Source organism: Cryptomeria japonica, chromosome 7, assembly GCF_030272615.1.
Source record: "Cryptomeria japonica chromosome 7, Sugi_1.0, whole genome shotgun sequence".
In the NCBI taxonomy this organism is placed as follows: domain Eukaryota; kingdom Viridiplantae; phylum Streptophyta; class Pinopsida; order Cupressales; family Cupressaceae; genus Cryptomeria; species Cryptomeria japonica.
Window position 1 is genome coordinate 446,678,639 of NC_081411.1, and position 27,542 is coordinate 446,706,180.

Consider the following 27,542-nt stretch of genomic DNA (forward strand, 5'->3'; position numbering starts at 1 on the left):
ATTCACTCGAACCAGTTCTCGCAAAATAAAACCCTCCCTTCCCTCCTAACCTAAAATCAAGTAGGTAGGAAATAAGGTGTCCCAACCCCTTCGATTGATTAGATTATGAAATGCCTTGATTGGGCGAAGAAGCAAGGCTATACTAGAGGCATTTAAGTCAATCATTTCGATTGGAGAGAAACTAATTCAAGGTAATATAGCTGGCTAACATAAGGTTGGCAGATGCAATCCAAAACAACATTGAACAAACACCACACCATAGGCCATTTAGTTGCTGCCCCTACAATAGCCCTACCCAGGGGTGGGCCTGTTGACGTGTATTTTGTACACTATCAAACATAGAATAAAATACCTAAGGGTACCTTATCCTCTCTTGAATAAAGCCTCTGATTGCTGAAGATATCGCGAAAAAGGATCAATCAGGATGACTCCAAGGTTCTTGTATGTAGGGTCTCTACGTGTGGATAAGCTCTTTGTGGTATGATGTGATTTGCTAGAATCACAAGGGGACTTACATTTGATGCCTGAACGTCTGATCTGCTTTGAATATTGCTGGAACATAGGCTCTTACTGGCTTTGACTTGAAAAAAAGGAAAAAAGATGAGGGCGAAGAGAGGATCTAATCCTAATACGAAGAATGTAGGAGCAATGATTGATCTTTGATGAAACTCTAACTAGGTCTTGTTTTGACATCGTAGGACCATCTCCACAAGGCTAGTGCGATCTTCGAAGGGAAGCTTTATGATGTTCAAATCATCACTGCAGGCATAAACACCATCAGGTTGATGCATATCAATGAAGAAGCGACAATTGAAGTTAAGCTTAAGCTGAACGATTCCAGTTGACTACACAAGGCAAGTCTGCAATCAACAAACTGCTAGTAGTATGGATATGCGAATTTCACCATCAATCAAGCATATTTCTTCCATTCATCTAATAACACGAAATCAAATATGAGAAGTATAAAGACCATGCAAATTGTCGAATTGACTCATAAATTTCACCATTTCTTCAATGAAGTTACAAGTATTTTACAACAACCTCTTGGCAACAATCTTTGCCTTCTTTCTCTACTCTACTCTAATTGCTATTCTAATCACCTTCTAACTACTTTCTATCTTCTAACTGCTTCAACTATTTACATACTATCTCTAATTTATTGCTAATTGCCTTTACAAAATGAAATGCCAGGGCTTATATAGTGCCCTCAATACAATTCGATGGCTTAGATCAATTCGAGATCAATGGCCAAGATTTTACAATGAAAACCCTAATTAGGGTTTGTTACAACCATTACATAACATTTAATGCTTGATCAATGAAATAATTGTATTGCTTGGACACATGTCCTCTCTGGAAAATTCCACCAATGAATAGTCGGGGTAGGTACATCGGAGTTTGTGCCACCTCCCATGAGTTAGGTACATCGAATCTGGACATGCTGAGGTGGATCAATCTGACTGGAGGAGTGATGACTGGGATGCCACCTCGTCTGACACTTGGTTGATACTCAATTTGGTAACGTTGAGAAGTTAGCCTTAATTAATTCTTCTGGAACTATTTGCTTCTTCAACGAACCCTTTGCTTTGACTTCTTGTGTCCTTGATGTGCAGGACGATTGATGTACCTTGCCTTGGAATACTGGATTGGAGAAGTCGCCCTTGATGACGTTAGTCCAAATAATGTCGTCCTTGTCGGTGCTAGGCTGGAGGAGGTCACCCTTGTCCTTGCTAGGCTGGATCGAAGAAGGTCGTCCTTGTCCTTGCTTGATCGTCCTTGATCTGGCTTGATTTTCCAACTCCGGGATCTCCATTTGATGCCTACACAACATTTCAAAATTAGTAATATATCTTGAAATCTAAAAATTAAACTTTAAAAGGAAGATTCAAGATTTTAATTAGGAAACTTCATGATAAATCTTGAGTTATCATTTCCTAATTTAGGATTTTCAAAGCAAAATTTAAATCTTCAAAAATGGTGCCAAGGTGATTACGCCATACCTCCACTTGGGAATTAATTCTAAAAATGATGTAAAAATAGATGAATTTTGCTAGGCAAAATGTAGATCAAAGCTCTCCCTTGGAATAAATTGCGCCTCCATTAGCTAGCTTCTTCAAGATCTGGAAATTTGCCTTCAAATGTAGCAAGAAATTCGCCTCTCCCATAGCCTTCAATATGAATTTCGCCCTTCTTAGTCTCCACTCCTGGTAGAAATTCGCTCCTTCAAATTGCTCTTCCAAATCGCACTTGAAATGATGAGTGAATGATTTGAATAATGAAAAACATGCCTCAAATATATAGAACGCTCACCATTTTATTTCCATGGGCCGACTTGGAAAAAATAGGCCAAAAGATAAATAAAAATTAATAAAAGAAGAGGCCGACTTGATAAAAACATTAAATAATACCCCAAGCGCTCCAATTTTATTTTTTAAAATAATAATAATTAATTTTAAATGCCTTTATAATTAAAAAATTCGATTTTTAGGCTCAAAATTAATTATTAAATGTTAGGCGCACTTATTAAATGCCAAAAATATTTCAAGGTTTTATCGAATCTGGCATTTAATGTAATTTGAAGGATATTTGGTGCCCAATCATGAAAAATAATGGCTATTAACAAGATCGCTCTGGTCCCTTGGTGAGGGACAGGAGCGATCTCATTCTAGACCTCACACTTCTTGTTTTTTTTACGTCCAAGACCTCATTTTTGACGTCCAAGATGGCATTTTTACTTAGAATTTTGAGTTCAATTTATTCGATCTTTGAAATGAGTGCACTTTAAAGCATTTTCGCCCTGGTCCCTTGGTGAGGGACAGGAGCTATTTTGCAAATCCAGGCTTATCCGTCCTTTGTTAGCCTTCCAAATTATATTCAATGGATAAATCATGTTTTCCTTGGTCTCTTCAAATCATAAAATTGTCTTGATCCTGCAAGAACAGTGCAAATTTGAAATTCAAGCTCCAGTCCTTCAGTGAGGGACGGGAACACTTTTGCAATTACAAGCCAATTCGTCCTTTGCTAGCTTCAAAAATTATCTTCAACGGATCAATTGCGTCTTCCTTCACCCACCTCAAACGTAAAACTTGTTTTTCTCTTGCCCGAATCTTGTCTTGAGGGAAAATCGCTCTGGTCCCTTGGAGAGGGACAGGAGCGCCCTAGCCAGTCACCTTGGTCCCTTGGAGAGGGACAGGAGCGATTTTGTTACTTAAGCCGATTTTCTTCATTGTGGCGTACTTAAGTTATATTCAACGGGCAAAACATACTTCCCTTGACCTCCTCAAATCGCGAAACCACTTAAACCTTGCAAGGATAATGCGAAATTGGAATTCAAGCTCCGGTCCTTCAGTGAGGGACAGGAGCGATTTTTGCTCTCAGGGCCAAATCTTTTTACTTTTCACTTCAAATTTCCTTCGCTGAGGAAAATATCATCTCTTTACACGCCATGAATAAAAGTTCGAGTCCAAACAAGGTCTAAAAATGTGTATATGAATAAAATCGCTCTGGTCCCTTGGTGAGGGACAGGAGCGAATTTACCTTTCTAGACAAATACTCCATCATTTCATCGTCCTTAATCAAGTCTGGATGCTCTATCATGTTCATTTTGTCCTCCATCATGCCTTTGATGTCTCAATTTGTCCAAACAAGGTCAGGAATGACTCCACTAAGCTTTTTCGCTCTGGACCCTTGGTGAGGGACATGAGCGATTCGCCTTGGACCCTTGGAGAGGGACAGGAGCGTTTTTTCGCTCTAGATCCTCAGTGAAGGTCAGGAGCGAAATTTGACTTTTCGAACTCTCTATCAGGACAATTTTAATGGAATATAACATTTAAGTATTTCCATATATACTTTCAGGATGTTTGAGAGTGGTTTCAGACCTCCAGGAGTTATATTGCAAAATCTAGTTTTTTGAGGTTTTTCAGTTTCTAGACTTAGTCAAATTCAGGATCAGGACATTCCAGACTTAGCCAAATTTTAGGATTAGGACTTTCAAACTTAGCCAAATTTCAGGATCAAGACTTTCAAACTTAGCCCAAATTTCAGTGCATTCCAGACTTAGCCAAATTTCAGAATCAAGACATTCCAGACTTAGCCAAATTTCAGGATTAGGACTTTCAAACTTAGCCAAATTTCAGGATCAAGACTTCACTCAAGCCGGACTTGCTTATCCATGTGATCACCTGGGCGACACTCAAAATGCAAAGGCTAGCTAACAAAACCCTAAAAGACCAAAAAAAAAAAACCCTAAAAAGCAAAAAACAGGGGTCCCCATTTGCAATGGGGCGATGTGTGAAAACGTCACAACAGGGCCATGGAAAAATAGCGCCGCCTTGAAGTATGAAATTCATCAATGATCGAGAGCTCGTGATTGGGTAAATAAAGTGAGTGTAGTTGGTTAGCTAATAAGGTTGGGGCAACATGAGGTGTAAGGTGTGAGGCATAAGGAGGTTTGGTTGTTAGGCACTTACTCGCAAACTCCATTATTAAGTTATGAAATCTTCATAAGATCATTCATTTTCAATTGAACCAAGTATCCCTCTTCACTTAGCATTTAATTTTCCAGCTTAACATACTAATTATTAAATTACCCAGCCATTTTGCGCTTATATATATGAGCTTCTTATTGAATTAACCTAGATAAACTCAAGGTGAGATTGTTTTCGTACGTCACTAATTGCCATGCCTAAATTTTGTACAACTAAGTTGGTCTAATGGTAGAAAATTTGTACTCTTGAAAGAGAATAAGAAGTACAACTTTTGGAGGGAGTAGGGTATGTGCACCTTGCATTTGAAGCATAGTTAGGTGCCTGCTACATACTGGGAGTATGGGGAGCCACATATATTGTAAGTCATATGTAGACCCAAATTGCTTGGTATTGTGGACTAAAAACAGAATATAGATAAGTAATTAATTACCCCCAAACTCGTCCCTTTATCCCCCTTCTCCATTCCAAAATTCACAGTAAGATAGATGCCATAAAAGGAAGTTGGTTTTGCATAGGAGCTAGTAGACATATTCTCGAAATTTTTCCATATAAAAGAAGAATTCCCTCCTTAGAAGTGGGAACATATAACCATAGTTAATGTGGCAGGAAAAATAGGAAACCATAGCATTTGTAGCTACCATACGACTCACTGTCCCCATTTTTCCAGAGACACATAATATCGTACATAAAGGAATACATCATAGTTAACTTAAGCAATAACACTAGGAGTATCTATAGGTTCTACTTGACTAAATTCAATAAGCATGATTATTCAGGGCTAGAGCAAATGAGTGCTATCTTTTCTTCCAAAAAAGCAAATTCCTTGAGCCACCATTCTTGCCATTTTTTCTCTGCAAGTCTGTACCTGAAGAAATGTTAAATTGTTATTAGAATATTTGTATTTATGAAAAATCACGTTTGAAAGTTGCATTAGATAAGGATCTACGGAAGCACCATTGAGTGCAAAGTTGATTACCTGGTCCTACTGAAGGGATTGTTTCCTCTGCCATTTGTTTCCATGCTTCCGCACATGAGTAATTTATACCCATACCTGCACTAATACCTCGTAGAAGTTGTACTGTGCGCAGCACGAAAAATAGCTCCTCAGGAAAACTCTGCAAGAAAATTGACTATATTTTTCAGCCACGCATTTCTTTGAGGAATAACATTCTCTGCCAGAAGAATATACAGCTTGCAAATTAAGTATATTACAATCTCTATTCAGAAGGCTACCAAGAATTCACTGTTACAGAAAGGGTTCCCTAGTACGTCGATTTCTTAGTACTCATTAGATATGCAGAAATTCTAACTGATCTGAAGCTAAATAACTGCAATAAATTTACAGAAAAAAAATCCCAGTTTTGGAAGGAATACATATCAGTGTTTGGAATGACTAGAACAAACATAGACCTTGGTCAGAAACTAGACTTATAAAGCTGCACAATGAAGAAGAGATTTATCGAAGGAACATAATTTAAACATCTGTAACATACTGTTGGATCACTGTCTCTGGTAAGAGAAAGGAGTAGTGATAAATAAAATCATGTGTACGAAAATAAGAAAGGAATCATAAGCCTAAGCCTTTTGCGAATAATATAGTATTGTTAAGGAGTCATCACTTTTGAAAAAACTAATATACCTGACTTACGAACTAAAGGGAAGGACAAAACAGATGCATAGGCTATAGGGTAGCTTTTGTAACATATGGAACAACTCCATACACTTGATGGATTTGAATCTGTGCCTCTAATAGAGAAATAAGGAGAAGGGCGATTCCTGAAGTCTTCTTTATATATATAACAAACTAATGGGAATGAAATATCTAGCAATAAGAATATTACTATCATTATAAAAAACAAAATGATTAAAAAAATTAAACTTATAGGCATCATAATGATGAGTTTAAAACCTTAAACCAAACTGTGGTAAAATTCATCCGGAGATCTTTTCGGCAGTGAAGTCTGTGTTCCATTTTAGTAGCCATGCGGGTTGTCATGCACCACCTTATGAAGTTATAAAATAGAGCCAGGATCCACAAGCAATAATATGAAAAAGGACAAGAGATGACCTAAGCATTGATTCTACAGAATGCACTCATAATGTTATTTATATATTTGGTATGGCAAAGTAGTGACATCATAAATATCAATTTTGGCACGAGATTTTGTCTGGTCAAGAATTGCCACCCTAAGGTTGAATCCCAACATTTTGGTATTTCAAAAACAAAATTCTCCACAAAACAGTTTCGAAATATCCAGGTTTAGATGTCTTTTGTCTTCAAGAAATCAAAATTGCTTCTTTCATGCTTGTTGCTGCATGCCGAGTTATTTGGCCAGCTGGCTTGGTTTTTGCTTCCAATCACAAGACAGGACGACGAGGTGTTGTCACTCTCCTTGCGCCATGCTGGCAGTCTTCTGTTGTGGCTCATGGGTCAGACCCTACTCAGCGGCTAGTTTGGATCCTTATGTCTGTGAACAATCATTCCTTTGGGATCATTAATGTTTATGCTCTCAAAAATGCTATTGAACGATCTTTGTTGTGGCAGTGGATTGCAGATTTATTGCCACCTGCTACTTGGGCATTCAATGACTTTAATAAGGTGGAGGCTGTCTCTGACAAAGAAGGTTTAATTCCCTTTCGATGGACAGCTAGTGAAAGGGAAGCATGGTTTTACATGCACAATAAATTAGGGCTTTTTAATCCCAATACAAACCACCGCTGTCCCTAGGGCGTTTCGCATACATGGAGTAACTTTCGAGCCGGTACTGACACAGTTTTTAAACGGCTTGATCATGCTATGATGATGGCACAAGTCTTTTTTCTCTTTTGGGGACTGTCAAGGTCTCCCGGGTTTACCCTCTTGGAGGTTACCATAACAGACCACTATCCCATCAAATTCAGCATTCAATGGCAAGTGGGTCGTGTACGACCATCCAAGACTCGGTTTTTCTTAAAAATTGTTTTGCTAAGTCACCAACCCACGATGGCCCAAATCAAACTAGTTTGGAGTTTAAAGATCCATCCTACTCAGCAAGCTGGGTGGATTGCTTGAAGGAATGATGTTATTAGAGAACGGTTCGTTTTCTCCAGATTTATGGTAGACAGCTAGCCATGTATCGCCAATGGTCATATTAGGCTACCACCCTGGATCTCTCCCACGCTACAAGGTTCTTGCAACCAATCCTTTCTCTCCCACCCTGGAAGTTAGGGTTGCTCAGCTTCATCATCAAAAGTAGAATGTTGATAGCCATGCTGCTTGAGGAGCCCAAATCAAGGCTCGGCTTCACTGGCTTAAGGTTGGGGATCGTGCTTCTAAAAAAATTCCTCCAAGCTCTTCATGCATGTCACTCCTCACCTAGCATCAAGAAAATTAAGGGCAAACGGTGCTTTCTGAGCTAGCAGACATTCTCCAAGAATTTGTTTACCACTATGAGAAGGTCTTCACTACTCGAGATGCCTCGCCTAAGCAAGATAGGGCTCTGCGAGAATGCCTCAATGTTGTTCCCTCTTGGCTTTCGGAAGCCCAAAAGGTATTTTGTGATCATTTACTCACCATTGAGGATCTCAAGGAAGTCGCTTTCTCCGTGGCCCATGACAAGGGGGTTCAATGGCTTTCCTTGTGAATTTTGCAAAGCTCTTTGGCCTTGTGTGGGACCTAATTTGCATAAAGTCAATTTGGAAGCCTGTCATTCTCAATCCCTTGGTCAGTTAATTAATAAAGAAAACATTAATTTCATACCTAACACTGGTGACTGGTGACCCTGAAGACATTTGTAAGTGACGGCCTATCACTCTGCTCAATGTTTCTTATAAGATTATTGCCAAGGTCCTGGCATTGAAAATTCATCTTCTCCTGCAGATTGTCCACCCTGAACAGACTAGCTTTATTAGATCTAGATTCATTCTTGATAACATCATTGTGGTGTGGGAAGGAATGGAGTGAGCCCGTCAGTCTAAGAAAAATGTCATCTTTGTTAGGATCCACTTTGCTAAAGCCTATGATCGAATTGAATGGCCTTTCATTCTTGACATGTTGGGAGCTCTTGGTTTCGGCCCCCGAATTATCCAATTTGTGAAGATGATTTTGGGGATGCTTATGCCTACATCACCATTAGTGGTCGCCAGTCCTCGGCTTTTGTGTTATATAGATCTATTCGCTAGGGTTGCCCTGTAGCTCCTTCCTTGTATGTGCTCGCCACCGAGGGATTTGGGTATTTGCTTGCCAATGCCATTTCCATTGGGCGGGTTAGGGGCATTTCTCTACCTAAGTCACCTTCTTGGCTTGTCAATGGCCACTTTGTAAATGATCCTTTTTTCATGCTCATCGAAGATGAACACAATGTCCGGGAGGCTCTCCAATGCCTTGACAGTTTTTTTTTAGCTTCTGAGTCGACAATTCAATGCGACAAAACCATGTATTATTGGCAATCCATCCTTCTGGCTCCCCACTGGATGCTCCAGTATGGGTGGAAGTGGATAGGTCACGGTGAAATCATTCGATTTCTGATAGTTCCTTTTGCCTTCCAAGGATCTCTATAATGTGGTCCTCACCAAAATCAAGAATTTGTCTAGCTGAATCACCAAACCTGTTTCTTTAGCTGGGAAGTTTCAGATCTGCTCTAAGATTTTGGCAGCCACTCATGTTCACTACTCTTCTTGTTGGACTCCCTCCAAAGCTTCGTACTATAAGCTTGAGAAACTTCTTAGGGATTTCTTATGGGCTTCTTCAGCTAATCACCATTGCTTTCACAAAGTGACTTGGGAGTTTTGTTGCCTCCTGTGGGAGTCCGATGGACTTGGGCTTATTTCTACTTAGAAGCAAGGCTTGCCTTATGTGTCAAATGGATCATTCAGGTTACCTCTCGCAATGAAGCCTAGACAAAGCTTCTCTGACATTGCATTTCTTTAGGGTTCCCTACTAATAGACCTTCTTGGAAGGGGATTGGCTTTCAAACCCTTCTCACTATGAAGGATGTTGTTCAAATAACAGGCACTTTTGTGGCCAAAAGCATTTGGTGTGCTTGGGAAGCTGTCAAACCTTGGCTTTGGTAGGATGGATTTGGTTTAAAAGATGGTATCTCATTCAACTAGCTTTACCTTTGGTGGTCTCCACTCATTCAAATTCAAGGGCTCCCTCTGGCCCAGGTGCTTGAAATTCATGCTCTGCGCTTTCATAAGCGCGACATCCGTACTCCTTGGAATTTATTTTCTAGAGCTATGATGAGTCTTCACTCATGGGAAGATATGTGAACCCAATTCCAACTTGGTCAGCCAGATTGACAAACATATGACTTTATCGTATCTTCTCTGCCTCTAAATATGCTACACAAACTAGGTATTTATTCTGTGAAACCTTGGTGGAAAGATTGGCGTTGGTTCCTATTGTGAGCTTTCACACATCACCCCATTGGATACAGGGACCTCCTCTTTCCTTCTTTTTGCGTCTTGTTAGTTTAGGGTTTGGCTAGTAGACGGCAATTTCGAGCTTCCAGTGCCCAAGTCTTGAGTTTTGAAGTCTGGTCATGTCTAGGTGCCATTAGGGTTTTTTGAGTTTTGAATAGGATCAAATGGTTAGTGTTAAATGTTTGATCCTAATTTTTGTCTAAGTGTAGACTTTTGAGTGTGATTGAGTTTAAATGTTTTCAGGTCGGTGATATTTTTGTGCCTAAGTGTCAAAAGGTCCTTTAGGGGTTATTTTCTTGCTCCTAGGAGGTTATTCAAGTCAAATTTGCACTTTATCCCGATAGAATCCCTATTTTCCTGCTCAAATTTTGATGAATTTAGCCGTCTTGATGCATTATAATGAAATTTGATGTGTCCAGATGTTTTTGAGTGGGTAAATCATTAAATTCTTGATGAAAATCCATGTTTTGGTGCTCTAAAGGTCAAAAATCCTGATTGTGGGATGCCCATCCAAATTTCCGATAACCAATGATTTTCTCCCACTCAAAATCCTGATGGAGGGTGATTTTCCACTAGGAGGCTAAAATTTTGACTAAGTATTGGAAATTATCTTGACGACCCACGTTTTTCCCTTGGAATGCAGATGAATTTGATCTAGATGAAATTTTCTATCCCGATGAGGATCGATTTTCCCCCAAAATAGTTTATGATCAAGTTCAATGGATATTTGTGTGGATGACTGTCCTGATGAATGACGAATTTCCCCAAGTGCTAGTTTTGATGAGTTTTTGATGTAGAAAATAATCCAGATGGGGATCAATTTTCCCCCAAAGTGGACTTTTGGACTTAATGAATAAAATGAAGTGGATTTTGACATCCTGATATAGGTCGATCTTCCCCAATGGCATTTTGTCATGTCCCCTCCTTGATCGTTATATATATCCTAAGGAAGTAATTATTATTATTAATTAATATAATAATAATAACGAATTTCTATTTGAAATTTATTTATTTATTAAATGTATTATTTAAGTAATATCTATTACTAATCCTGAAATATTCAAATAAAAATAAACAATAAAACTATAATAATATAAATAAATAAATAAGTTAATGTATTTAATATATAAAATAATAAAGAAAAAAAATATTATTAAATGAACAATTAAAATGTTAATATATTTAATATATAAAATAATAAAGAAAAATATTATTAAATGAATGATTAAAAGGTTAAGGTATTTAATGTATTAAATAATAAAGAAAAAAGTATTATTAAATTAAAATATTAATACACTATAGTTCGTGCGGAAGGGACCCGTGGAGGGATGTAACCCTTCATGGGGTATAAGGTAGAGGTCACCACGGGAGAATAAGGGAGGAGGAATACGGGGGGAAGACTATGGGGTCTGGAGACATACTGTCCGGGAAAGCATTACGGTATGTATATAAAGGCTGTTAACAATATCATACAATGGTATTGTTAATACAATCTAATTTGGTTATTAAATTTAATATTAATAATACAATTTAATATCAATACAATATGATACGGTTAGTGTAACACAATGTTGTTAATATATTATGGTGCTGCTAATATAATATAATAACTGTTAACACTGTTAATGTAATATAATATAAAGATGGCAAAATAACATAATGATGTTAATAAAATCTAAAGCTCATACAGTTAATCAAATCTGATATAATATTGCTAATATGGTAAGATATTATCAATGTAATACAATACTGGAATGCAATAAAATGCAAGTAACATAAAAATGTTAATAACACAACACAATATAATGTTATTAGTGACATTGTTAATATCAATATGATAAATGGGTTCAGCCATAACCAACTACTGTCATGATATGTACATTGATTCTTTATCACTTATACTATATAATAAATATATATATACAATGGAGAAGGTAGGGAGCGGACTGCAGGAAAAAGGAAGAAGGTAATCAGACTTCAAGGTAAGAATTCCTCTATTAAATACTAGGTATAGTATATGATAGGTTCTTATTACTAATATTAATAGGTGGTATTAAGGGTAAAGGCTCATTAATATTAGTTATTATTAGTTCATGAGCAATGGGTAATGGGTAAAGTCCATTGATAGGTAATGTTAATGTTGGTCTAGTGAATATTTATACACATCTTAATGTATAGTATTCACTAGTCATAAAAATAGGGATAAGATGTAATCTTGTAAATGTTGTATACATCAGTTTGCATATTAAAGGATTATGAATACAAGGTATTTTAAGAAATATATTGCATATGTAAAGGATGGAAAATCATATTGATATATATATATATATATATATATATATATATTAATTAAAAATACATTAAGAATTCATGTTAACACAAAGGATAGTTTATGAACTGAAAATGTTATGCAAATATATGGCTTGGTTGATTAAAACTCAACCAAGAAGAGAAGGATTGTGTCAATCCCCTTTGAGGACTTGGATGATGGAGGCATCACCCAAGACAAGGAAAGGCAAGGGTCTTCCTTGGCTGGCTTGGGTGTAAGAGGTTATACCCAAGACAGGACTCAAAGGTCAGGCCGATCCCCTCTGAGGACTTGGATGATGAAGGCATCACCCAAGGCAAGGAATAGACAAGGGTCTTCCTTGGATGGCTTGGGTGTAAGAGGTTACACCCAAGACAAGATTCGAACTCATCTTCGATTTCCTGGAGGGCTTGGAACCAAGGGGTTCCAAGAGGGCGAGCTTCACGGCCGCCTAAGGACATACTTTCGTATGGCATTCGTATACTTTTTATTAGATGAAATTATGATTATGTTAATTTAGTATTAAAGATAGATTGCAAATTAAGAAAATGGCTTTTATATATATATATATATATGTTGTATTCTAACAATTTGTTTTGCAGGACAGTAATCTCTAACTAGTAGGGACATTACACATTTATTGACAAGTTTGATGATTTTTTATCAGGAATTTAATCCCAAAGGAGGCTGTTTTTCCCCCAAGAGCTATAAAGATGATTAATGATGATTTTCATCTGGATTTTTTTATCCAGATTGTTGAGACATGGACCAGCTAGGACTCGAACCTAGGACCTTCCATACGCTGCTGGAGTGCTCTACCATTGAGCTACTAGCACCTCTTGGACCAGTCCATCGTCGGTCCAGTTGTGGCTTATTTCCAACACCAACACCCCCCCTTAAGCCACACCTCTCGTGTGCTTGGGGCTCCTAGCCTGGACCTGGCTCTGATACCATGTTGAGACATGGACCAGCTAGGACTCGAACCTAGGACCTTCCATACGCTGCTGGAGTGCTCTACCACTGAGCTACTGGCCCCTCTTGGACCAGTCCATTGTTGGTCCGAGTGTGGCTTATTTCCAACACCAACACAGATATGGGGTGATTTTCCCTCGGGTGGCCAAATTTGGAGAAAATGAAATGAATTTAATGCAAGTGGGCCCCAAATTTAATTGTTTTTGCGATGGCAAACGATTATTTAATTGTCAAAAACAATTATTTAATGATTTGCAACAATTATTAATGACTAAATATTTTCCTATTGCAAATCAATTTTCCCAGGTAGGCTATAAAGGCAAAGTTTTATCCCACATTGTTTGTGTGGTGAAGTGACAAGGTAAAAACAAGAATAAATATGCCCAACCAGCATTAAAATATTATTATATTCGTTGATGTGATTGATTGAAAAGTAGCTAAGTGGCTAATTGCTGAGTTTTTTCCAGATGGGCAATTCGGTTTAGTATCGATTGGACACCATTGGAGAGCTGAGATTGCAAATTAGAGGGTTTATCAGACCTGGACGCCATTATTAGAGGGAGATTGTGTTGTCCTCATTTTTGTTTTCCAAAATGATGGACCATTACGTAAAAATTGTCAAAAAATGAAAATTTTACTCTACGGCACGCTTCTCGAGGCAAAATTTCGCCTTATTCCTGGACTGGACTAATCCTTAGTCCATCCTTAAACCACTTTTCAAATTCCATCGCATTTTGGGTTCGTTTGCTATGTCTTTCCTTCAATTTTGGGTTTTTTCTCCTTGACTGCAGGTGGAAAATTTTCCTAAGTTGCAAGTTTTATGTTTTTCCTTTGTTTTAGTGTTGTAGGGAAATTTTTAGTTAATTACAAGTGCACTTTATGAAAAATAGAACTTGTAACTTACTTTTTATTTCCCCCTTGTTGCTTTTTGTCTTTTAAGTCATTGTAGGAACTTTTTGGGCATATTACAAGTGAACTTTAAATTATAAAGTTAAAATAAAACTTGTAATTCTTTTAAAAAGTTCCACTTCAGTGATTTTAAGTTATGGTTGGGGTTTTTCTCCTCCATTACAAATTTTATAAAGTCACTTTAAGTTGTAACAGGGATTTTATTTCCCTATTACAATTTTTATTTTTAAGTTGTTTTTGTGACTTGTAAAAGGAATTTTAATTTCCCTTTACTAGTCTTTTGTTAGATTGCATCTGGATGGAGTTGCTCACGAGTGGTGGCACAATGGGTTGATTACTCTACAGCATGATGGGATCACCACCTACCAAGAGTTTGCTGATTTGTTGGTGGACAGATTTGATAAAAAGGTTCCAGAATCTTATTTCAGGGACCTGTTGACGTGTATTTTGTACACAATCATACACAGAATAAAATACCTAAAGGCATCTTATCCTCTCTTGAGAAAATAGTCTCTAACTGCTGAAGATTCGCATAAAGGATCAGTTAGGTAGACTCCAAGGTTCTTTGATGTAGGGTCTCTACGTGTGGATAAGCTCCAGTGGTATGATGTGATTTGCTGGAATCACAAGGGGACTTACATTGAACTTCCGATCTGCTTTGCTGGACACAGGCTCTGACTAACTTAGATTAAAAAAAATGGAAAAAGGATAAGGGCGAAGAGAGGATCTAATCCTAATACTAAGAATGTAGGAGCAATGACTTGACCTTTTGATGAAACTCTAACTAGATCTTGTTTTGACATCAATGGAACATCTACACAAGACTAGTGCGATCTTCTAAGGGGAGCTTTATGATGTTCAAATTATCACCGCAGGCATAGATACCATCCAAGTTGATGCATATCAATGAAGAGGCAACAAATTGAAATTGAGCTTAGGCTGAATGATTCCAGTTGACTACGCAAGGCAAGTCTGCAATTAACAAACTGCTAGTAGTATGGATGTACGAATTCCACCATCAATCAATCACACTTCCTCCATTCATCTAATCATCTACCATCTAAGATTGAAGACTCAACAAGAAACCATGCAAATTGCAAGAAAAACGACATATTTCACCATTACTTCAATGAAAATGGAGTTTGTTTACAATCAATGGCAACAATTTCTTGCCTTGTCCTCCTATTCTACTCTAATTGCAATTCTATCAACTATATTCTAACTCTTCCAACTATTTACAACTCTCTCTAATCATCCTTTACAAATGAAATGTTTGGGCTTATATAGTGCCCACAATACAATTTGATGGCTTAGATCAATTCAAGATCAATGGCCAAGATTTTACAATGAAAACCCTAATTAGGGTTTGTTACAACCATTACATAACATTTAATGTTTGACCAATGATAAAATTGTATTGCTTGGACACATGTCCCTTTTAGAAAAATTGACCAATGGATAGCCAGGGTAGGTACATCGGAGTTTGTGCCACCTTCCATGAGTTAAGTACATTGAATCTGGACATGCTGAGATGGACTTCACTGATTGGAGAAGTGATGACTAGGACGCCACCTCATTTGACACTTGGAACTTGGTGGATATTCATCTTGATATTGTTGAGAAACTTGCTTTAATTAATTCCTCTGGATCTATTTTGCTTCTTCAACGAGCCCTTGTTCTAACTCCTTGCGTCCTTGATGTGCAGGAAGATGATGTACCTCGCCTTGGAACGCTAGATTGCCCTTGATGATGTTAGTCCAAAGAAGGTAGTCCATGTCCTGGCTTGATCGTCCTGGCGAAGACCGTCCTGGATCCGGCTTGATTTTCCTTGATGAGACCTCCATTTGATGCCTACACAACATTTCAAAATTAGTACCATGATTTTGCAATACATAACATAAATTAGAGAGCAATTTTTTAGGAAACTTAATGATAAGTCCTTTATTAATCATTTCCTAAAAAAGACTGAGCTAAGGCAAAACAAAATTCCAAAATTCAAAATTAAGGAAATGACGATGAACAATTCAAAATCAAGACAATAAAACCAATATCGCCATACCTCAGGAGAGAGCTAACTCTAGAATGCAAAATGAGGAATTTGCCTAGGCAAAAATCAAAATTTAAAGCCTTTGACTTGATCTTGAAGGATAATGAACGTCCTCCTTATTAATTCGGCACCCTTGGAATCTTTGATGTGTTCTTCAATGTCCTTGGCAAGTTCGCCTAACTTGAAACTTCAAGTTCGCCTCTCCTTTGGATAGATGTTTCGCCTTGGATAAAACTAGTGCCTTCTTTTGTTTTGAAATGAAATTCGCTCCTTCAAACACACTCGCACTCCCTTGATGATGTTTGCGCCTTCCTTGACAAGACCCGCACCTTGAAGATAATTTCGCACTTCTCCCTTTGAGATCGCATGAAAAATGATAATGTGAAAATAATGATTCTCACCTCCCTTTATAGCGCTCATCTCACAATTACCACCTTAGGCCGACTTGATAATTAATAAGGCAAATTAAACGATTTTTTAATAAATAACAAGGCCGACTTTTATAAACCAATAAAATACCAAGCGCTCCTTTTGATTTTCTATTAATTAATAAATAATTAATTAAATGCCTTTGTCATTTAAATTAACAAATTCGATTTTTTACAAGGCAAAATAATTTAATTAATATCAAGCGCAATATTTAAATGCCATTTAATTGAATTTTCAAAACTTATCGAATTTTAGCATTTAAATAAATTCAAAAATGTTTGTTTAGCGCCCAAAAATGAAAAAGTGGGAAGATACGTACCTCATCGCCCTGGTCCCTGACTGAGGGACAGGAGCGATTTTGCTCTTGTGGGCCTCATTTCACTTCATCACCTTCGAAAATTATATTCAACGGATTCGCAATGCCTCCTTTCATTCATTCATGCCTTGAGATCGGTTGAAATTTGGCGAGAAAATCATCTACAACAAAAATCGCTCTGGTCCCTTCCTGAGGGACAGGAGCGAACTTAAGCATTTTGGTCCTTTGTTGACGTTTGATAATCTTCAATTTGTCTTCAACGGGTTCGATTGACCTCCTTTCTTGCCTTCGAACATAAAATTTGCTTGATCTTTGCCCAGATCGTACCTTATGAAGAATTTCGCTCTGGTCCTTCAGTGAGGGACAGGAGCGAATTTGACCCTCTAGGCAAAAACTTCATCATTTCATTGTTTTTGATCAAGTCTGGATGCTCTATCATGCTTATTTCGTCCTTCACCATGCCTTTGATGTCTTCGATTCGTCCAAACAAGGTCAGGAATGGCTCAACTAAGCATTTTCGCTCTGGACCCTTGGTGAGGGACACGAGCGATTCGCCTTGGTCCCTTGGAGAGGGACAGGAGCGCATTTCGCTCTGGACCCTTGGGGAAGGACACGAGCGAAATTTGACTTTTCGCACTCTCGATCAGGACAATTTTAATGGAATATAACATTTAAGTATAAGAAAGAAGAAACATAGAAGGAAATGACATTTCCTTCTATGTTTCTTCTTTCTTATACTTTAAGTTATATTCCATATATACTTTCAGGATGTTTGAGAGTGGTTTCAGACCTCCAGGAGTTATATTGCAAAATCTAGTTTTTGGAGGTTTTTTCAGTTTCTAGACTTAGTCAAATTTCAGGGTCAGGACATTCCAGACTTAGCCAAATTTCAGGATCAGGACCTCACTCAAGCCGGACTTGCTTATCCATGTGATCTCCCCGACAGCACTTCAAGTTATATTCATTTGATAAAATGTACCTCTTTGGACCTTTTCACATCGTCAAGACGTTAAAATCCTGCAAGGACAAAGCAATATTTGATTTTAAGCTCCGGTCCTTCACTAAGGGACAGGAGCGATTTTGCTCCTGGAGGCATTTTTGTGCTCATGAAAATCTTCAATTTATATTCAATGGAAAGATCTCGCCTTTCTCCATCACTTCCAATTCGTAATTCATCTTGACCCTGCAGGAATAGTAAGATATTTGAAAACGAGCTCCCGTCCTTCACTGAGGGACAGGAGCGATTTTGCTCCTACAGGCCAAAATAACATGATTTTACACATTTTAACACTTCACAAGGCGAAAACAAATCATTTGAGATGCCTAGGATCAAAAATCAAAAATGTCAAAATTTGGTCAAAAATATTCAATTGGACAAAAATTCACATTTCATCTTCAACACTTAGACAAATTTAAGCTCTGCATCAACATTCCAATTGAAAATTAGACCATTCTGGCGAATTCATTGCATTCAAAATTTGCATTCTAGAAAAGGAAAATCAAAAGCTCCCAAAACCGACTGGATTTTGGTCCGAAAAGACGGTAATTAAAACCCTAAGGCTTGACCCTAAATCCAGACAACTAACAAACTAACAAAACCCTAGAAAAAGCAAAGCGAAAACGAGCAAAACGAGCAAAAAACATGGGTCCCCATTTGCAATGGGGCGATGTGTGAAAACGTCACAACAGGACCTTGCACAAGTTAGACAGGTGGGGAGTTTGGAGGCATACATTGGGGAGTTTCAGAAGTTGTCTTGCTTGGTTACCAACATTTCAAATCAGCAGTTGGTAGTGTTGTTTGTTGAGGGACTTTTGGAACCTTTGAAGGGTTCGGTTAAGGCTTTTGACCCACCTACACTCCAAACAGCTATGAAGAAAGCAAGGAGCATGGAACTTGCAGCTTCCCAAAGCAAGTTTTCATCTAAGGGATCCTCTTCTTTCAACTATAACAAATCTTTCTCTAAGAACAAAGAAAAATCAGATTATAACAAAGATCAAAAAGAGAAATCAGCAGCTGCACCTTTGGATAGGGAGACATTAAATGATCTAAGGAAGAAGAAATTACATTTCTACTGCAAAGGACCTTATGATGCAAACCATGATTGTCCCTTGAGGTCAAAAGGGAAAGCAAATAGAGTTATGTGGGCTTATTACGAAGACTCAGAATCTGAAAATTTGGACCAGCAAGCTGATCAAGAAGAATCAGAGGGTGAAAATGATTTAAAAGAGCTTGAAAAACTTGAGAAAATGGATGCTCATGAAGATGACAAACTTAAGTAAGCACTCCTTACTAGTATTCAGCAAGAAAGCTCTTTCAGAATGCGTGGTGTATTGGCTGGTCAGAAGGTGATTACTTTGTTAGATACAGGGGCCACACATAATTTCATCGATGCCAGGCTTGTGGAGAGACGTGGCATCCAAACTGAGTAGTTTGAGGGCATTCGGGTTAGAGTTGCAGATGGTTACACTCTTAAGTGTAACAGGATGATTACAGGACTCCCATTGCATGTGAACAATTATGAGTTCAAAACTGATTTTTATGTGGTGACTATGAGAGACACTGATTTAGTGTTGGGTATACGGTGGTTACATGACATAGGCAAGTTCACACTTGACTTGCATGAGATGGAGATGTCTTTCTAGCAGCTTCAGGATGATTACACTCAGGAGGATGGAGAAGCTCATGCGGCATGACATGGTTGAGTGGGCAGCTGAGTGTATGTTGATGACTACACAGCAGGGGTAGCAGAATACAGAGTATCATCGTAATATCTAGGAGTTGAGAATTAAACACCAGAAGGTTTTCAGCGACATCCCATCTGGTAGACCACCAGACAGAGGTATTGAGCGCATCATAGAGATTGAGGAGGGAGCCAAACCTGTGATGATCACACCTTACCGGCACCCAAAGTGACTGAAGGATGAAATTGAGAAAACCATTCAGGAGTTGCTCGCTATGGGACATATTAGGCCGAGTAAGTCACCATTCGCTTCCTTGGTGGTTCTTGTGAAGAAAAAATATGGGACCTTGAGGATGTGCATTAATTACAAGGTCCTGAACAAGAGGACCATCAAAAACAGGTACCCCATACCGCGGATAGATGAGTTGCATGGCTCCTGTTATTTCTCAAAAATAGATTTAAGATCAGGCTATCACCAGTCCATGTTAAGGAGCAGGATATTGAGAAGACAACATTTAGATGTCATTGTGGGCATTATGAGTTTGTGGTTATGCTATTTGGGCTAACCAATGCACCGGCTACTTTTCAGTCCACTATGAACAGGGTCTTCCAGCCTCAGTTGAGGAAATTTGTGCTAGTCTTCTTTGATGATATCTTGGGTCTATGCGGCTTCTATTGCCGGCTTGTCAGTGGATATTCACGTCATGCAGCACCTTTGATGGACTTGATGAAAAAAGGTGCATTCATATGGACTCCTGAGGCAGAGGAGTGTTTCATGAGGTTTAAAAGGAGCTTATGACTACGTGCCCCGTTCTTGCTATGCCTAATTTCACAAAACCGTTTGAGCTTCAATGTGATGCCTCTGGAGAAGGTATTGGTGCCGTGCTTATGCAGGATAAGCACCCGATTGCTTATGAGAGTCGAAAACTCAGAGGTCTAGAGAGGGGTTACAACATATATGATAAGGAGATGTTCACCATTATGCATGCATTGGCCAAGTTCAAGTAGTATCTTGTGCACAACAAATTTAGCATTAAAACTGATCATAACAGCCTGAGACATTTCCTAGGACAGCGAGACCTCAATAACCATCAACAAAAGTGGGTTAGTAAATTGCAGGCGTATGACTTTGACATCACTTATGTCAAAGGATTTCAAAATGTAGTTGCTGATGCGTTATCACGCCGTCCACATTTGAGCTCTATGGTCCAGATTTCAGAGGATTGGCAGCATATGATTGTGGTAGAGTATGCCAAAGACACTTGGGCCGAAGGTATTGTTGAGGGGTCTATACAGGACAGCAGATATAGAGTTGTAAATGAGCTGATCATCTACAAAGGTAGAATTTATTTGACTCTAGGATCAGAGACGAAGGGTAGGGTATTGAGATTCTTTCATGATGAGTCGATGGCAGAACACCCTGGTTACTTCAAAACATATAGGAAGGTTAGAGAGCCTTTTTTTTGGAAAGGGCTTAAGGCGGATGTTCTTAGATATGTCAGAGAGTGCCCTGTATGCCAGCAAAATAAACAGAAGCACACATACCCCGCAAGACTACTTCAGCCACTTCCCATTCCTGACAGGAAGTGGGAATGTTTATCTATGGATTTTATTACAGGTTTGCCGAAAACCCAAGAGAGAGATTGCATATATGTGGTCATGGATCGGTTCACAAAATATGCTCACTTTTTCGCGATCACTACTACATACACAACTACTCAGGTAGCGGAGTTGTTCTTCCATGAGGTATTCAAATTGCATGGGTTGCCTCAGAATATTGTCAGTGATAGAGATAGTCGGTTCACGAGCCACTTCTGGCAGGAGTTAGTCAGATTGTGTGCGACCAAGCTTACTCTGAGCACTAGCTACCACCCACAGACAGATAGTCAGACGGAGATAGCAAACAAATGGGCGGAGGGATGCCTCAGAAATTACATCGCAGGGCAACAAAATGCTTGGGTGAAGTGGATTTACCTTTGTGAGTAATGTTATACTACCACACACCACATGTCTATTCAGATGACACCATTTCTGGCTTTGTATGGGTATGAGGCGCCCAACTTCCTCGATTTATTACGGAGTGACAGTAGAGTGCCTAGCGCTGGGAATTTGTTGAAGGAGAGTCGAAACATTGTAAAGACTCTCAAGGAGAATATTGCTAAGGCACAAAATCAGTAGAAGTAGTATGCAAACCAGAAGAGAACTGAGCGTTCTTTTGAGGTAGGAGATATGGTGTATCTGATGCTACAACCCTACCGTCCGTCCACTCTCAGGAAGAGTGGTGCAGAGAAGCTTAAGCCACACTATTATGGCCCATTCCGGATTATCAAGCGAATTGGTGAGGTGGCTTATGAGCTTGAGCTACCGGCAGATAGCAGAGTACATAATGTGTTCCATGTGTCATGCCTCAAGAGGGCGTTTGGACATCGTGTGGTTCCATCTGTAGTTCTACCACCCCTGGATGATGAGGGGAAATTGATTTTGGTACCTGAGGCTATCTTGGATGTCAAGGAGAGACAGTTACGGAGATGAGTCATCAGGGAATATTTGATTAAGTGGAAAAACTTGTCGGTTGAGGATGCTACTTGGGAGGGCGAGGATATACTACATCATCCAGAGCTGAGATTGCTTGAGGACAAGCAACTTCAGGGAGGGCGGACTATGATATCCCCTTCAAGTTGACATCAGACAGATGAGTAGATTAGCCTATTATTGACCCTTGTAGGCTAATGAGGTTGGACAAAGGGTCCCTTGAGAGATGCATTTTCTCCAGTGGTCAAAGTTATGTGGGTTTGGCTCTCATTTGGCTCCTTTTGGACTTCGTATGCGTTTTATAGTAAGTATGGGTTGATAGAGATGGACCCCTGCTATTTTTAGTATCAGGGTATGGTCATATGCGACTTCATCATGTTAGCTTCCAATTCAGACGGCATTCGAAAATATAGAGTATTCATGGAGATATTAATGTTTAATTGGCTCAATTAAACATTAATTATTTGGAGTTATATTATAAAGTTATAATATAATTTTATATTATAACTTAAGTGACTTAGCATTGAGGGTCAATTCATCATCGGAAGGGGGGGCCATTTGAGCAATTAATTATAAATGCCAAATTAAATGAATTATTAAAAGATTTCCTAAGTTTGGAATGAAATAACATTTTAAAGGTTATTTAAAATGCTTTTTGGGGAAATCATACTTCTTGAGGAAATATAAGCTTTGCAAAGAGGAATCGAACTTCATTATGTTGTTGATTTGATAATTTCTTCTCTGGAGCATTGGGGTTTGTGAGAAACCAAGGGTTTCTGTAGAATTCTAAGCTTGTCGGCATTGGAGAGCGCAGCATCTTCATTGTAGCAGCAATCAGAGGGTGTGGAATATTCACCTGATATTGCTTGTGGAGTTGGCTTCACTCAGGAGTCATCATCGGGTTGCTTGGAGGGTTTATTCACAAAGTTTCTTGACAGATTGAGGACATTTCAAAGCAGATTGAAAGTATTAAAAGGAAATATTTATTGCTGTCATTAGATGCTGAATTCATTGCCTTATTGCTGATCATACCCAGTCGTACCCTCACCATCTTCTTCTAGTACGATTGTGAGGAAGAAAGGGAATTAAAAATTCAATAAAAATCCTAGGAAGTGGCGCCAAGGATTGGAAGACAATACGGCATCATCATTTCAGAGTTTCACAGCTGATTGGAGGAGTTCCAGAACATTCTTCCATTTGCTTTTTCGGCCAGCAAGGGTTTCAAATAAATTTTGTCAATAAATGGTATGCTTCCTTGATGTATACATTCTTGTACTGTGTATTGAAAAGATTGGACAAAGAATGTCATCTATTGCTGAAATATAATTAGCTTTGAATTTCAGAAGTTGTTTCCTTTATTTGTAATTGCATTGCTTTTATGCAAAACCTTTATCAAAAACACAAAAAAATTGCAAAACAAGAAAAAAAAAAAAACAAAGTACAAACTATTCAGTTTCAGCAGTTGGAGCCTTGAAGGGTTCTTACATCTTTCAAGCTTCTTATGGATGATTCAAAATCAACTTATTTGAATGGTGAATTACACGTAGAAAGCATATTGCTACCATTATGGTGTACAAGTCACAATGCACCCCACTCCGAATTTACTTTCTCAGTGTGTGAAATGGCCATTAACCAAGTCAGATATCAGTTTGAAATGCTGGCCTTATCCAAGGAAGAGTGTATTGCAAATAGATCTTGGAGTGCATACCTTGCAGCCAAATTTAGAAGAACCTATGAACAGGACATTGCTACACCATTTGAAAGTGAAGGAAGACAATTGCACATTGATGATACAAGTTCAACTGATGATCAATGTGAAGTAGTGAATGATAGCTCTCCACATCTTACACCTAAAGAGGAAGATGTTGAAATGCAAGTCATGGAAGACAATGATTCACGTCTCTTTCAAGAAGAGGAATTCCTTAAACTATTTGCATTCCTACTACAAAAGGAGATCCTTGAGAACGAATTGCAAGATATTTCAAGTAACCTTGGAGAGGAAGACAATCATATAGAGATATTGAACAAAGAATTGCAAGTTATCACAAGTGAGCCCAAGCATGAAGAACAATTTGAGGGGGCGCTTAAAGACGTCATTACCATCATACTATTCGAGGAGGCGCTAAACGATCTTATGGAAGAAATACAAATGGAATCACTGCCAAAAAAATTTCAAGACAAACAAGTTATGGTGAGTGATTTAATTCATCATCAAGTCCGGCCTCCCAAGACAATGTTCGAGGATGAGATACCACCAGAGATTGTATTTGATCAACTAGAGATGTTTGAAGCTCAATCTATGGAGTCCCTAATTTTTGAAGATATGTTCACAAAGTTACATGAGGATGCATGGTTTATGAATAGAGATGAATGAGATGTGAAAACAAAGAAAGTTGAGCTATTCGAAGGGGCGCTAAGCGTATTCAAAGAAGAGCTTGCAAGTGAGAGTCAACATGTTGTAAATGCTCATGGAATGGTACATCACCAATGGCAACCTCGTGAAGTAGCAAATAATCTCTCTTTCAACAATGCACTGAATGGCGAACAAACACTTACATTCGAGCAAACACCTCCATCCGAGATTGAAAAATGCCAAGTTGCCTCTTTCCTTAATCTTAGCTTTGAAAGTTATTACGATTTTGATTAAGGGGATTTTGGGAAAACAACTTGCATTTGGATTGATCATGGACCTAATGAGTTGCCTCAATTGATTATCTTACATGAAACCTTGCCTAGATATGAGAGATGCATGGTGAGAGCTTGTTTTTTCGTATTTAAAGATGAATTTGCTCGATTGCGAACTATCACTTTTGCTACGCTCTTGTTGCATACCTTGAGGAATCATGTAAAGTCATGTACATATTTTGCTTATTCGAGTCATGTTAAGTCTAGGAGTCGTGTATACAGCTTTAGAGTAGGTTTTCTTTTCGTGTGTTTTAGTTAGTTTTCTTTTGTTGAGCCTTGTTCTTAATTTGCCTCGAGTCATTTGACTCATGATCTTGAGTGGCTCAAGTAGTTAATTATTTGCTTTCTTTAGTTCGTTTGCTTTTGGTTTGCCTTAGTGTGGTTTAGTGTGGTGTTCTTTAGCTTAGTCTGCTTTGGGTTTGTTTGCTTTCGAGTTGGCTGGTTTGCTTAGTTTAAGTGTCCTAAGTGGGAACCTTCATTTATGAGAAAGGCGTTTGTGTTGTTCTCTCATCCATTGGCATATTTTGGATCTTATGTTTGGTTCATTTCTTAGATATCTATTCATGAAGTGCTTTGAATCCAACATTATTCCTCTCTAGCTTTATCAATTGATTAGGACTTGTACCTGACTGTTAAGATATAGCCCTCGTGAATCTAACTGATGGTAAATCAGTTATTATTTGGAGAGTGATATATTAACAGAGCATACAGTTTGGAAATTAAACATAAACAAACTAATTGTTATGAACGGTTGCCTCCGTAGGGACATGTCCATACGTGACAATTGCCACGTATGGACATGTCCCTATGTAGGCAACCTTTCCTTTTGTATTTAAACCGGATTCAATGATGGAGACGATCAATAACTCACAGCAATCAGTCTTCCAGAATCGCTGTCATTATTCTTCGATCCATATAATAATCCACAACATGGTATCAGAGCCAGCATATTAAGAGAATAAATTAGACAGCCATATTACTCATAAGCATTTATCGGAAGTAAATAACAAATCAACGCAGAGGCTATATACGTAGAGGATATATCCAACTAAGAAAATATTCAAAATGTCAAGTAATATGAGAGTGGAAGATAGACTCGAAGGAGCCTCCAACTTCGTTTCCTGGAAGATATGAATCATTGCCATTCTTGAAGAACTAGAATTAGAGTCTTACATAGAAGAAAATCTAGACATACCAAATGATGAACCAGAGAAATCTACCTGGAAAAGGCGTAATAATAAAGCAAAGAAAATAATTATTGACTCAGTCAAAGATCATATTCTTCCATCTATAGCCAGACTGCCTAAAGCATATGAAGTATTTAAAACCATTAAAAATACATATGAAGTTAACAATGCGAGCAGAATGTTAACCTTGAAACAACAACTTTTAAACATAAAGATGAATAAAGATGATACAATATCTACATACTTTTCAAGGATATCTGAAGTAAAAGACCAATTACAAACTATTGGAAATGAGGTAGATGATCAAGAAATCTCTCTCATAGCCCTAAGAGGATTACCAATTTCATGGGAATCCTACATTCAACGTATTAGCAGAACACCCCCCCTTACCCAAATTTGAACAACTTAAGAATGAGTGCATTCAAGAGGAATCTCGACTAATCTCAAGAGGATTAGGGACAAATAAAGAAGGAGAAATCCAAGCACTTAATACAAATACCTTCAACAAAAATAAAAAGTTCTCCAAACGGAAGAGAGGAAATAAAAACCATCAGAAAAGAGATATGTCTAAAATTCAGTGTTCCAAATGCGACAAATATGGGCACACTCACAGGAATTGTCCAGAAAGGAAGAAAACACAAGCTACTCTAGCCGAAGTCAAAGGAGAAAACTCACTTTTCTTCTTAGCCCTATCAAGCGAAATAAATACAAATAAAAACACTTGGATCGTAGACAGTGGAGCATCAAGGCATATAACTGGATTCAGAAATCAGTTTGAAACACTTAACGGGCACTCAAGTGAAGAGGTTACTATTGGAGATAACTCCACATATCCTGTGAAAGGAATTGGGACCTGTACTATCAAACTAAGAAATGGAGTATCTCTACAATTAAAGGATGTTCTGTTTGTACCTGGAATAAAAAGAAATCTAGTCTCAATCTCAGGCCTAGCTGATCAAGGATATCGGGTTACCTTCAATGAAGATAAAGTTCTACTCTAGCCTAAAAATACAAATATCAAAAATGCCATAACAGTAGGTTCAAGAGATGGTAGCCTATACAAACTATGCAGTGATCAAAAGGAAGCACTAAATCTTGAAGTTTCAAATAATAATGAATTATGGCACAAAAGATTAGGACACCTAAGATATAGTGCTCTATCCAACATAAAGAAGATTACTTCAGGACTGCCCCAACTAAAATCTAAACACACAGGCATTTGCAAAGGATGTGCCTTGGGAAAGAATGTGAAAGTTTCTTTTCCCTCAAGTGAGCACAAATCAAAAGTTATTTTAGAACTAATTCACTCAGACCTATGCGGTCCCATGTCAACACCATCCCTAACTGGATCCTTATACTACATAATCTTTGTTGACGACTACTCTCGAAAAACATGGATATATTTTCTAAAGTGCAAAGACTCAAATGAAGTACTATCTAAGTTCAAAGAATTCAAGGCACTAGTAGAAAACCAGTCAGGGAAGAAAATTAAGGTGTTAAGATCCGACAATGTGGGAGAATATACATCTGACAACTTCAAAGACTTTTGTAATTCTGTTGGGATTAAGAGGGAGTATACTGTACCA

At 38.2% G+C, this 27,542-nt stretch overlaps 1 protein-coding gene across 3 annotated transcripts in view; it reads right to left on the reverse strand.

Annotated features, from left to right (window-relative positions):
• Window positions 1-4,978: 4,978 nt before the first annotated feature.
• The window catches only part of LOC131030391 (uncharacterized), a 208,251-nt gene continuing 185,687 nt past the window's right edge, over window positions 4,979-27,542 (reverse strand). For all 3 annotated transcript variants that reach the window (XM_057961195.1, XM_057961196.2, XM_057961193.1), the window contains 2 exons: window positions 5,464-5,602; window positions 4,979-5,352 (listed from right to left, as the gene is read on the reverse strand). In XM_057961195.1, coding sequence (XP_057817178.1) covers window positions 5,282-5,352; window positions 5,464-5,602 — 210 coding nt within the window. In that variant the 3' untranslated portion in view covers window positions 4,979-5,281. The remainder of the gene's footprint in view (window positions 5,353-5,463; window positions 5,603-27,542) is intronic.